We start from the raw sequence: 13,606 nt of genomic DNA on the forward strand, positions 1-13,606 counted from the left end.
ACTCGTGAGGTAGTGTTGTCATCACCATTTCACCTGCAAAGAAATGGAGGCAGAGAGGTTAAGCAAAATGCTCAAGTCCACACAGCAAGTCAGTGGTGAAGCCAGCATGTGAACCCAGGCTGTTTGGCCCCCACCAGACTCATCAACAGCGTTCTATACCACCTGTCATGTAGAATAATCATAACAACCTTGGCCTACAAATAATTTGCTCAGGCCAAAATACTTAGAGTCATCCTTTTTTTTTTTTTTTTAATTTTTTTTCCCCTTTTTCTCCCCAAAGCCCCAGCAGATAGTTGTATGTCACAGTTGCACATCCTTCTAGTTGCTGTATGTGGGACACGGCCTCAGCATGGCTGGACAAGCGGTGGGTCAGTGCGCGCCCGGGATCCAAACCCGGGCTGCCAGTAGCGGAGCGCACACACTTAACCTCTAAGCCACGGGGCCGGCCCTGGAGTCATCCTTGACTCCCTCCTTGTCTCACACCCACACCCCACTCATCAGCACATCCTGTCCACTGTAGCTTCAAAATATAAATAGGTGTATACAGACTCGACCACTTGCTCCCCACCCCCCCCACCACCATTGCCCTGTCCAACTTGAGTGGATTAGCGCCATTTCCTCCCGCTCATCTCCTGGCTTCTGCTCTTTGCTACCTATAGTTCATTCTCAACTCAGCATCCAGGGGAATCATTTGAACATATGAGTCAAGTTGTGTCACTCACTCCCCTGCTAAAAACCTCCTGTGGCTCCTCACTGAGCCAGCCCTCTGAGCGTGAGGACTTAGTTTTGTTCACCGCCTAGATCAGTGCCTGGTGCCTAGATCAGCACAAGATATGCTCAACAAATATTTTTTGAATGGATGAAAGTATTATTTCCCCCATTTTACAGATTAGGAAACAGGCTCAGAGGTAACTCACTACAGTCATCAAACTAGTTACCTAGTAACTTACCAAGAACTAAACCCGCCCCATCCCTTCCTCCCAGCAACCAAGGAGGAAATCATCCCTCCTCTGTCCAGTCAGGCACATCCTCCACTTCCCCCTCCCCACTGCCACCCCCTTAACTCTCCGCTGAGGCTCTCTGGAATATTCAGGCAGTAGATCATTTGCAGAGCGGAATGTTCCATTTGGCTGAAGGTTAACCTGTTCCATGCCAGGATGTGCACTCCTTTTTCCCTTCTTCTTGAAGTATCGAAACACAATTTAACCTTCCGTTCTGTGGGGGGATCATAATTATGGTGAGGTGTGGTGCAAACGCAGAGGCTGTGGAAGACAGGAACCAGTGGATCCCGCCCCTGCGGTGGCTCTGCGACTTGTTGTTCGGAGGCTGGCTTGCTCTGTGGTCTCTTGTCCTTTCCTCATCGAGGGACCTTGAACGGTGATGAGCTGCATGGCTCTGTGGCCTCCGCAGGGCGGTCTTTGTCTAGCATCCTTTATTGGATCAAACGTTCAACATTCCTCTCCCAAGTGACTCCTTGCTCTCTATCGAGGCCACTATTAGGATCCTTTAACTTGGCAAGCTCATTCAAAACGTTATCTATAGTCATGACCGTGAAACACAGGCTTCTTCATCAGCTTACATCACTCGTCTACCTCCCCTACCTGAAGTTACTGAGTTCCTTTGGTTTAAGGTATATGAGCAAACTCAAGAATTTGTGCTAAGTGGGGATAAAAGGAAGTTAATTTCACCCATGTACCCCCACTCCCACCCCATTTAATTTCTAAATTAATTTTCACCCAACTTGAGGCATGGGTTCCTGTGGAGAAGTTTTAGGTTTGCAAAAAGCATTTGGATAATGACTGGTGGATGAGAAATAAAATATAATAAAACTGGAACATAGAAAAGCATCTGCAGCTGTTTCTGTTTATGGGTGTTTGACCCTCATACGACTTTTTTGGGGGGAGGGGGGACAGATGTGGGGAGAATGAGGGCGGAGAATCAGCCGGATGCCAGAGGATCTCCGCTGAAACTCAGCTCCCCTTTCACACTGTACCTCTGAACCGTGTCATTACACGCCTGTCTCAGAAGGGTCTGAAATCAATAATCAGAAGAAGTTCAAACACCACTCCATAAGCAGCTGAAAATCTGCCCTTCACTTTCTTTCTCTGCACCCTGAGGACTTCTAAGTCTTCCTTCATTCCTACATCAAGCCGGAGACACCAGGCTCCCTGGAATTGCCTTTTATTCTGCATTATTTCTGCAACGTTCTGCCAAGCATCCGTGGGTCTTTAGAGGAACTGTGAAAAGGTAGCAAAGACACATCTGTACAGCAAAGACATGTGGCCCAGGGAAGGAGCATATAAATCAAAGCCAGGGAGAAGCCTGCTAGCAACCTGGAAATCAAATTGTGTCAAGGAGAGGGCCCGCGTGGAAAAATAGATTAGAAGGGCAGTGAACAAGAGAGAAGAAAGACAAGCAGACCCTATCAAAATTAATGAGGCAGAGGAGGCCTGCAGAAACAGCCCGAATGAAAAGACTCTCACACTGCTTAAGGATGGACAAGTGTTCCAGCAAGCGATAGCGACTCCCTCTTGGATAATGCGATAGCCGTCCATCTCCACGTCCCTCTTTGTGTATTTCGCCACTCTCAAACCGGGGCTACAGGCTCTGAAAGAAATGCGGGGAGGAGACATGAAAGGGATGGGAGAGCTGGCACAGGAATTTAGATGAGCACAGAAACCTCCATCGCAGCCCCATCCTTCAGCTGACCTCCAGTGCCCAGTCCCAACTTTGTAACCAGGGTGCTGAGAGGGAGCGGGGCTGGCAAAACCTCTCTGAACTAGGATAACGATACCTGCCTCACAAGTTATCCTGAGACGGCAGAAGTAAAGCCAAGTGCAAGCACTGGCACAGAGCCGGGACTTCTTAAAGAGTGACTATTATTATTACTAAATAAAATTTAGAAGCAGGTGTCTCTGAAACTGTCCGTTTTCATCTGCAACTTTCAGGCTCTGAATGCCCTTCTAGTTTCTTCTTTTTCTCAAAACCCTATATTCCAGTTCTCTCTCCTCTACTCCAACTCCTATGTTGGGATGGAGCAGTCTCTGCTTCTCTCAACCAAATCTCCGGTCCTCCTGGTGAAACTAATCTTAGTCTGAAGGTGAGAAATGTCCTCTGCTGGTGGACTTTGGTCCACGATGGTGATGATTCTGATCAGACTTTTTGATCCTGCATGACCTGCAGCCTCTGGTGGCATGCTCTGCCTCTTCTGCATTTGGCATGACTAAGAGGAAAGATACAAATCCCAATGCACAAATGTGGGTATTTTAGAAATTTAACTTCATTTTATTTATGAGCTTAATTTCTATTTTAAACCCTCATTCTGCCTGACAGCAGAAACTTACTCTAAGCCAATTTGGAATTCTATCCATGATCCCTGAGTAATAAGCATAAGTTAGTTTATAACACCAAGGCTCTGTGCTTGGGCAGGTGTGGTAGTCATTAGGTAGTCATTGCTCAAAAAGATTTTGGCTCCCTCCTTCCAAACATAAGGGAGTGTTGTACTTCCCCACACACCTGAAGGTGGCCACGTGACTTGCTCCAGCAAATGAAACTCGAGAGGAAGTGACATTTCCAGGAGGAAGCTTTAAGTGCCAGTTTATGCTTTTCCCCATTCTTTTTTTTTCCCTCTGCCACAGAGACTGGCAACTTTCCAGAGAGAGGCTGCTCCATCAGCTCCCTGGGCAAGTCCAGTGCTGACTTGACACAAAGCTTTCTGCTGATTTGCAGTAGCCCTGTAGTGTGAGTGAGAAATGGGGCTTTGTTGTGTGAGCCACTTAGACTAGTTTTTGCTGTTGTTGTTGTTGTTACCTGGGCATATGCTAGCCTACCTGAAGGGTACAGGTGATGTCACCCATCCAGGATGTCCTCATTCCCACCTTGTCTTCCACTTGTCAATCCTCACTTGCTGAGTCATCCTCTGTTCCCCACCTCAGGGCCTCCTGGGGTCCAGACCTCTCTCAGAGGACAGGGACCAGTCTGTGGTCACAGCATCATGCTGGGCCCTGGGAAATTCTCTGAGGTGTTCAAGCCCACCTGCCCAGACATCCTGTGCCATCTGGAGTCTCATGACCCCCTAAAGTTCTACCAAGGAAAAGGAGAAGCCTGCCTCTGCCCTAGCTGGGGCTTCCCACCATTCCCACTTCTTCTCCAGGAGGACTTGGCCCCTCCCTCTCCCAAATCCCACAACAGTTAGCCTCTTCTGGATTTTCCTACCAGTCCTACTTGCCCTATCCTGGCCCCCAATCCTGGAGGACCTTAATCTGGCCTCAGGCTGGAGGCCTTGTTCTGACTCCTCCGTGACCCCCAAATCTATTATGCCTGTTTGCTGCTCTTTCCAACCCTCAAGTGCTGGGCTTTTAAAACCCAAAAGCCAAGAATTGCGCCTGTGACTGTAAGATGGTGAGGCGGAGACCATTCCTTCCATGTGTCCCACAAATCTCCCGACTTTGGGAATTGAACCAATACAGGAAGCAGTTAACCAGCAAATGACAATGAGGATAGTCGCATCATACTGAGGCTTTCAGCCGCAGGATATGCCCTGTCCCACCCGTGCCAGCCGTTTACATCCTGAAAAGGGCCTCCCTTGCCCTCCTGGGTGCATTTGAAAAACCCAAGAGATACATGTCCCACGGGTTCTCAGTAAGAGAGGACACAAAGCATTCAAAAGTCAACGCCTGCGTGGGACACCGGCTGACCTGTGATCACCTGCGAGGCCTGGGCGGGTTTCCCGGGGATGGGGTGAAGCACTTTGCAAAGCAATTTGTAATAAAGTGGCATCCACCACTCACGCCAGTCGCCACCTGACGACACTCATGTTTCTAACCTAGGCGAGCCACCACATTCTCGGTGTTGGTGCAGAAAGGAACAAGTGAATCCGCTCCTCGCCTCCCTTAAACTCTTTATCCGGCATTGCCAAGGCAAACAAACTGCCGAGCGGGCCTGCAGGTTTGGACTCTGCGTCCTGCCCCCAGGCCCCACCCCTTCGAAGCCTCAGGGGCCCAGGGGCGGGGCAGGGGCGGCGCAGGGAGCCCGGGGTCGGCGGCGTTGCGGGGGGCGGGGCGTAATACCAGGGGCGGGGCTTATGGGAGGGGCGGAGCCGTGGGGGTGGGGGCGTCATGGGGCGTGGGCAAGCTCGGGGGCGGGGCGTTAGGGGCTGGGACTGGTGGATCAGGGGGCGGGGCTCCAGGGTCTAGGGGCGGGGCGCGGGGGGCGCTGGGGGCGGGGCGCCGGGGGCGGGGCGCCGGAGGGGCGGGGCGCCGGAGGGGCGGGAGCAACAGGGGGCGCGGGAGAGCTCGGGGGGGCGGGGCGCCGGGGGCCGAGGGGCGGGGCGGCGGGAGAGGGGTCCGGCCCGGGGGAGGAGTCCGATCGCGGCCTGGGCCTGGGAGTTGCGACCCGGTTTCGCCCGCGGCCGGGGGCGGTCTGAGCGCAGCGGCCGGCTCGCACCAGCGGCCCTCGAGTGTCCGGCCTCCGGGACGCGTCTCCGCCGCCATGGCCGCCGCCGCGGGCTTGCGGGCCTTCGGGGCGAAGCGGCCCGGCTGGCTCGGGCGCGGCCCGTGGGCTCCGCTCGTCGCCGGCCTCTGCAGCGGCGGGCTGGCCGGGGCCGGGCGGCCGGAGCCGGGGTCCCGACCCACCAGCGTGCGGCAGCAGGACGGCATCAGGTCAGCGCGGGGCCGCGGCGCCCTGGCCCCCGGAGCGGCCCGCGGGCGAGCGGCGCCGTTCCCAGTGCGGGCGGACGGCGGGACCGGGAGGACACACGCGCACAGGGACCGGGCCACGGCGCCCGCCACCCCACGCGGGGCCACCGCTCCGTCACTGCCCAGTCCGGCGGCGGGGACGTCCGCGGATGCGGGGTTTGCAGAGGCCCCCAGCCCGGGCAGGGTAGCGTTGGGGACCCTGCAGGGCACACACGGGGCATTTTAAGTCGGACTGTCCCCGACGGCCCCAGCACATCCTCCACCCCTTAAGGCAGCGGAGCCGAGTGGTTGGACTTGGGGGCTCAGTGTGGGCCCCTCTGCAGGTGGCCCCACCGCTGCTGTGGCCTTTGAGGCAGCCCTTCGGGAAAGGTTCTGTGCCTCGCACGAACCTGACCTGGCTCAGGGCCGGGTTAGGCTGAGCCAAGCTGCTCCTTGGCCCGCACCCCGAGGGCCACGTGGGGGCGGGTCAATAATAGGATGGAGGACACACCGTCCTGAGCTCTGCCCTTTGGCTCAACGAGCCTAAATCCCTTTAAAAAAACATACCGGTGCACAGACTGGAAACTGGAGGATGAAGTAGCAGAGGTTGAAGGGCCACTAGTCCCATCCAGGCCTCACGTGACGTTTGCCGGCCAGGGCAAGGAGGCCTGCGTCACATGGCTAAGTACTTGAAAGTTAGGAATCCGGCTAACTGCTAAACATGTTTTCTCCTCCCCTGACAAGTAGATCTTCCTAAGACCTGGAAGGCCATGTTTGAATTTACAATCCTCATGCCCGTAGGAGCTCCCCAGAAGCTGTGGAAAGCCAGCTGCTGGCCTGAAGCTTTTATCTTTTCTTCCCACCCTGCCCTCACCCCCTCCCACCTCTCCACCCCTCCTGCTGCTGCTCTGCCAGGGGCTTGGCACCCAGGTCTGCAGGCACCCCATCCAGCGTGCCCATATTCTCTCTGTCCCTTCAGCCCCTGTAGACAGCTGCTCTTGGCACCCCATGGTCCTGGGGGTGCCCACTGCAGAGCCTGGGAATTCCAGGGTCTCGGGTAACTACAGCGGGGTTTGGAAGGGGGTGGTGATTTCCAGGTGGCACACCCATCATCCCAGTGGGCTCCTTGCTCACCTAGAGGGGTACAGCTGGAAGAAGGTCCTAGCAGGGTGCTCTAAAATGCAGGGCCCAGGGGCCGGCCCGGTGGCGCAAGCGGTTAAGTGCGCGCGCTCTGCTGAGGCGGCCCGGAGCCGGTTGGGATCCCAGGTGGGCACCGACGCACCGCTTGTCAAGCCATGCTGTGGCGGCCTCCCATATAAAGTGGAGGAAGATGGGCATGGATGTTAGCCCAGGGCCAGTCTTCCTCAGCAAAAAGAGAAGGATTGGCAGATGTTAGCTCAGGGCCGATCTTCTTCACACCCACACACAAAATAAAATAAATTAAAATGCAGGGCCCAGGTAGGGGTCCTTCTTGCCCATTTTCAAGGGCTGTTCTGCTTTTGCAAATCTGTCAGAAGCCTGACTTCTGGCTTGGCAGCCGGTTGACAAAAGAAGGCCCGGTTGAGTTCTCTGGAGTTAAACATGAATCAGAAAGGGAGATGATGGAAACAATCTATCATAAATGCTGGGAATCATTTTGTAGGTAGGAAATCCCCAAATCCAGCAATAAAGCAGAACAATGTTGGGTGCTAAGTAGGTGAGCTTGAATAGCTCGGTCATGCTTCGAGTGTCCCTTTTCAAAGCTGTTTCTCAGCAATGCTGCTGTCGTGTAGTGAGGGCCAGCTATGAACTGGGTACTTGGTGGACACTGCACGTTCTTTACCCCCAACCCTTACAACAGTCTGCGACATAGATGATGTTATCCCACTTTATGGTGGAGAAGCAAGTTCAGAGAGGTGACAGTCTGTTCAAGGCCACACAGCCAGTAGGTGGGAATGCCAGGAGTCAGAGAAGGGTCCCTCTGCCTCCAACCTGCCTCCCACTCTGCTGTGCCAACTCAGTGTACTCACCACGTAGGTTTCAAAGAGATGGCAAAAAAAAACGTGATGAGATGAAAAATCACAGGCGTTGGTAGAATTGGCTGTGAAAAATAGAAATGCTCTTTTTGGTCATTAATACAGTCAGCAGATACCCGTTGAGTGTCTCCTCTGTGAACATGATGATGCCTTGCCTCCTGGATCTTCTGGTAGTTTCCAATAATATGTGATCTTGAGACAGCTCATCAGGGCATCTACAGGGCCCATCTCTTGCCTTGTAAATGGAAACGTTACACTTTTATCACATGCCCTGGCGGTGACCTCACTCTCTAAGAGATTCCATCTAACGAGTGTGCTGTTGGTGAAGCTCTAGGTGCAAGGCATCACGGGTTTTGAAGCAAGAGTGCCGTTAGGAGAATTCAGACTGGTGACATTTTTTGGAGGTATTATCAACCCGGTGTGATGACCAGTTGAATAAGGAAGAGATAGCAATAGAGGATGGCTTTCAGCGTCTGGCTTGGGCATCTGAGTGACAGCACTGAGATAATGGAGAGAGGAGGGGGCAAGTTTGGGAGCTGGGGGGGTGCCCAAGGGACACGTCAGGGGAGAAGCCCAGGAGGCATTTGAATGAACTGGTAGGGCTGGAGCTCAGGAGAGAGGATTGAACTAGGGCAAAGATTGCAAGTCATCAGCACAGAGGTAGTAGTTGACGCCAAGGCCAAGGCGAAGCTACCGAACAAGTATGGAACAAGAAGAGGGCAAAAGAGGGAGCCCCGAGGATCGCTGGCATTAGGGCTTAGCAGAAGGTTAGGAGAAGTCGAGAAGGACCGGCCAAACAAGTACCAAATAACCGGGAGAGCAGGAATGTGCTTCCAGAAGGAGAGCCTGATCCAAGTGGCCACTGGATTTGGTTCTGGCAAATAGGAGATGGTGAGGACAGTTTTAGAGGAGTGGCAGGAACAGAAGCCTGGTGACACTGGGTTGAAAAGTGAACTCAGCAATCTAGAACACTCTGACAGGGGGTGTAATGCACAAGCCAAAGGATTAAGGGGACACATCTGAACAGACACTGCCATGCAGCAGAGGCATTTGGGGGCTGGCATCTTTTTACCCAATTTTGCCTGAGGCCTTAGAATTTAATTTAAGCATTTGTCACCGATGGGATGGCAGCTTTTTAGGTTTGCTACCACAAGCACACTCATTATTTTACTGGAAGGATTATCAGCAGTTCTCTAACCACCACTCCCAAAATACAGGTTTCAAAGTCTATGAGCATGTCAGCTACAAGTCGTTTTTGTACTTAGGAGAGAACGTGTTCATGAGAAACAGAACCCTGAATATCACAGCCACCTGAAGATGGCAGCAAACCTGAGATGGTATTCCAAAGAAGATGGTTATTCTTATTGCCCTGAAATAAATTCAGTCATCAAAGTGGTTTTCCAGAAAACAGCAATACAGGAGACTATTTATGGAGGATCCTGGTTGACACATAGCAGTAGGACTATCAGATTCAAAAAAGAATAAGGAAGGCAGAAAACATGTGGGTGGAGACTGATGGGTAACAGCTATAAAATCTATAACAATAATCTGATGTCTGGCTTGCTGCCCGTTTCTTATAACAGCAAAAATAAGACATTTCTGTGAAGAGACAGTGAGATGACAATTCAGGTTATTTTAATCAGCAGGTGGGGAACCTGAAAATAGTGAGCAGGCCCTGTGTGAGATGACACACACGGTTCAGTCCTGTTCTTCACATATCCCATTCTCATGCAGCATGAATTATTTTCCAGAATACAGGATGCCTCTGTAAAAAAAAAGATGGGAAAATGCTGCTGTCTACGCGTTTTGGCAGCTGTACCTTGGCTGCCTCTTCTGTGGGGTGGGTGGGAGGAGATCTGGGGGCGTATTTCCTTTTTGGCTCTTCTCCTAACCTTATTCTTTGTGAAGAACAACGGGGAGAAATAAGTGGAAGGTAGCAGTGTGTGGCAACTTCCTTGGGCTCCCGCCGCTGTCTTGGAACTCACAGCCTCTCAGTAAGGGCCACAATGATTTTGGAGCCGCTGTGACTTGCCCTTTCTGTGGAGGTGGCAGTCACGTTTCTGACAGCAAACGTGGAGAAAAAGAGAAACAAATCAAGGGAAAGAGGGGGAAAACCCAGCCCGCATTTCAGGTAGTCCCCTTGTTTTGACTTAGCGTACCTCTGGAGAGTTGACAGACCCTCTTCATTGCATCTAAGCACCTGCAATTCTCCTTCCTGGTGTTTTAAAAATAGTTCCCAAATTAGAAAGGAATTACAGGGGCCCTTACTGGTTTTGACTGGTGCATGACCCAGTAATTATAAAATGTTCTTCGCAGGAAGATCGTCTTGAGCAATCCAGAGAAGAGAAACGCGCTGTCGCTGGCAATGCTGAAATCTCTCCAAAGTGACATTCTTCACGAAGCTGAGAGCAAAGATCTGAAAGTCATTGTCATTTCAGGTATTTATCTGATATCCATCCTCAGTCTTCTGCAGTACCCAGAAAAGAGTTCTCAAAATGCTTCGGTTAACTGGGGCATTCCCTCACTTAACGGGAGAATTGTGTTGAAGCTCCTTTACAAGAACACTAATTATGGAAAACTCGTGTGTAGTGGGAGCCTTGGTCCTAACGCTATTAACTGTGGAAATTATAGTCAAGATTACTGTGCAGTGAAAATACGTGTCTTTTCCTTTTTGTCAGATATGAAACATTGCCACACTTGGCTGTGATGGTCTGCCCATCAAAATCAGAGAATTGACTTCCTCGTGGACCTGATAAGATGGGTTGAATCCTTTAGGTAGACTACCTAGTCAGCTAGGACCAGGCTGCTAGGGCATTTGATAGATTTGTCTTTCTGTTCTTATCAAGCTTTCAACTGATATCTACGGTCTTCTTCAGTGGTGCCATATTTTGCTTATTTCTTTCCAGGCTCTTTTTCCAGTAGGAATTTTTACCAAATTATCTGGTGATGATGTGGGTAGTCTAAATAATAGTGGTCAGTATTTTATTTGTTTATTTATTTTTTTGGTGAGGAAGATTAGCCCTGAGCTAACATCTGTTGCCAGTCCTCCTCTTTTTGCTGAGGACGATTGGCCCTGTGCTAACATCTGTGCCCATCTTCCTCTATTTTATATGTGGGACACCTGCCATAGCATGGCTTGACAAGTGGTGCATAGGTCTGCGTCCGGAATCCAAACCTGTGAACTCCGGGCCACTGAAGCACAGCGTGTGAACTTAACCACTGTGCCACCTGGCCAGCCCCGAAATGTCGGTATTTTAAAGGAGCCACAAAAAATAAAATGGATGATGCTCTGTGATGCACTTTTTTTTTTTTTTTTTTTGAAATTAAGGATCAGTGTTTCTGGAGAATGTTACCTTCTTATCAATGGTTGAATATAGATTTTCAACTGTTTCATGTAGCGAAGGGAAAACAACTGTAAGGTCCAGGAGACATGGGGGTATGACCCAGATGCAGCAAAGGCAGCTGACTTCTGAACGACACAATTTCCACACTTGTTTAAAGGGAATAATATTGCCTGTCAAAACAGCCACCAGAAAAGGAAAATATGAGAAAGTGTTATCAGCTTATCAGTGGAATTACATTTTGTAGTTCTTATCAATGACAACAATAACACTAAAACGACATCCTCAGATCCCTCGTTTGTAAAAAAAAGGGGGTTCTCTTCACTCTCTACCTTCTCCAGTGCTAACCCCCATGGGTGGCCGTTGTCTATAGACTCAATGACAGAGACACGAGAAGGCACGGTGGGTTTCGATGGCCTTGTGTGAGTTGATACACTCAGGCCAGACCAAGTCCGGAAACAGAAGTGTGAGAGCAGAGGGACAGCTCTGAAAACAAGTCATGCCTCTGCTTGCTGAGCCTTCTCCTATTTGTGCTTGAATGTTTTCATGCATTTCCACCACGGACCTTTTAGAGGACAGATGCCTCCCCTTGCGTTGTCATCATGACATACTGGCTATAACTCTTCAGGCAAACTGGAATTATTCTTATCAAAATTGGGCCATTGACTTTCTCTAAGTGTCCACAGCATCGCTACAGTTGTTCGCTAAAGTTATTCAGTAGACAAGTAAGTGAACTTCCCAGCTCTGGCTGTTTACATCTTTTTATTTTCTTTTCTCAACTGGAAACATTTGCAGCTGAGGGGCCTGTATTTTCTTCTGGGCATGACTTAAAGGAACTGACGGATGAGCAAGGCCCAGATTATCATGCTGAAGTGTTTCGAACCTGTTCTGAGGTAAGCCAAGGTGAAGGTCGACATTGCAAGCCTGAAAATGATAATTGTATTAAATATTGAATTAAGCTTCTAGTTCAGATGAGGTTTTATCTATGAGACCTACCACGGCAGAAACACTGACACCTCTGTGGTCATTGTGAATCCTTCATCCGAGCAACTCTTTGGTTTAGACTTCTAAGAAGTGACCATAGTTTGCTGTTGATCTTGTTATATGCCAAAGAAAATAAAATATACGCTGCTACTAATAGTGCCACATCAAGCATTAAGGGGGTTTGTCTTGGTATACACATAAGTAAGAGGTAAAGGATGGAAATGTACATCTTTAGAGAGGAAGAACCTAAGATTATTATAATTTTTAAAATTTTAAAACAGCTCTGTTAATGGGAAAGAGAACATTCATAAATGGAATAAATATGATTTTTAAAATTATTTTCAAACCCTTCTTTCAACCAACCTTTAGAATCACCACCTCCAACTAGGAAAATTAACCTCTTGATTTTCACCTCTTCCTTTCTGTCTCTTTAACCATATGAAGGAGGGAAATTGCCGATAGATACGGAGGAGGAAGAACAAAAAGTTTGGGATGATTTATAAATATATTAAATCAACCCCTAGATAATAAAAAAATTGACTATGGAATCCAACTTTAAGTAACACATTGTTCATTTCATGTGTATTTATTGAGCACTAATATATACATAAAACTTGAAAGAAATAGAAGGAAAAAAGAGTTTTCTGCCAAACTGAAACTGGAAATGTAGTTAAGAAAGAAGACATATCAACAGGTTCATAACCTGACCCTAAGATTACTTGACCTAATTTTTCATTCATTCATTGACTTATTCTTTTGTTTGGTCATTAATAATTTAACAAATGTTAACGATTCCTATCATGTAGACAGAGGTAAGCAAGAGGGAGGTGAACAGGAAGGTGATTAAGTGACCTCTCTGTCCATCGTTTGTTTTCCTTGCCCTTCCAGAAACCCATAAAGAGATCAGATTATAGTTTTCTCATTTCGTGGAGGGACAAACTAGAAAAGCGATTGACTTGAGGCCTCATGGAGAGGTGGCAGCAAGCCAGAGCTAAGACATAGGGCTTTTGTTTCATGTTAATGATGTTTATGTAACATTCTGCTCTTGTGTTTGCCAAGGCCTCGTGCTTTGGAAGTTATTTTTCTACTAATACCCAGTATATTTGGCCAAAATAGAAACTCATCAAAGATAACCAGTAGAGCCCTCCCCTCCTCCATAAAGGACCTGCTTTTATCCCTCTGCCGTGGTGTCTGCATGAACTGAGATCTAAACAGGTTCACAGAGGGCCACAGGGGAGCCAGGGCTGCTTCAGAGGATACAGGCCGGATTTCGTGGAGGCCTCCAACCCACGGATGCCTCCGGCTCACTGGAAAGACGCAGTGTCTACACAGGACCCAGCCCTAATGTAGTGAAGTAGGAGTGAAAGTGTATTGATTTCTTTAATACTTTTCCTAAGAAAATTAAATCGTCTTGGATAAATATGAGCACCCTGAACTTGTGCAAGATTTCAGTTTCCACGTCTAATCAGCAGGCAGATTAGAACAGAATGAGCTAGATAAGTCATTGTTCGGTTCATGCATGAGAAAGTCTGATTTTAGAAAGGAAGATAAAAGTACCTGACTTGGCTCAGCTTCTAAAAACTATAGCAGA

The 13,606-nt window shown here is 49.3% G+C and overlaps 1 protein-coding gene and 1 long non-coding RNA gene across 2 annotated transcripts in view; one reads left to right on the forward strand and one right to left on the reverse strand.

Moving 5' to 3' along the window:
• Positions 1 to 6,291, reverse strand: LOC131398749 (uncharacterized). The gene is made up of 3 exons (XR_009216979.1): positions 6,243 to 6,291; positions 2,484 to 2,607; positions 1 to 33 (listed from the first exon to the last, which is right to left on the reverse strand). It is a non-coding gene; the product is annotated as an uncharacterized LOC131398749 (long non-coding RNA).
• The window catches only part of ECHDC3 (enoyl-CoA hydratase domain containing 3), a 24,144-nt gene continuing 15,901 nt past the window's right edge, over positions 5,364 to 13,606 (forward strand). Inside the window, exons 1-3 of the mRNA XM_058532412.1 lie at positions 5,364 to 5,660; positions 10,007 to 10,128; positions 11,827 to 11,924. Coding sequence (XP_058388395.1) covers positions 5,491 to 5,660; positions 10,007 to 10,128; positions 11,827 to 11,924 — 390 coding nt within the window. The 5' untranslated portion in view covers positions 5,364 to 5,490. The remainder of the gene's footprint in view (positions 5,661 to 10,006; positions 10,129 to 11,826; positions 11,925 to 13,606) is intronic.

Source organism: Diceros bicornis, chromosome 36, assembly GCF_020826845.1.
Source record: "Diceros bicornis minor isolate mBicDic1 chromosome 36, mDicBic1.mat.cur, whole genome shotgun sequence".
Classification (NCBI taxonomy): Eukaryota; Metazoa; Chordata; class Mammalia; order Perissodactyla; family Rhinocerotidae; genus Diceros; species Diceros bicornis.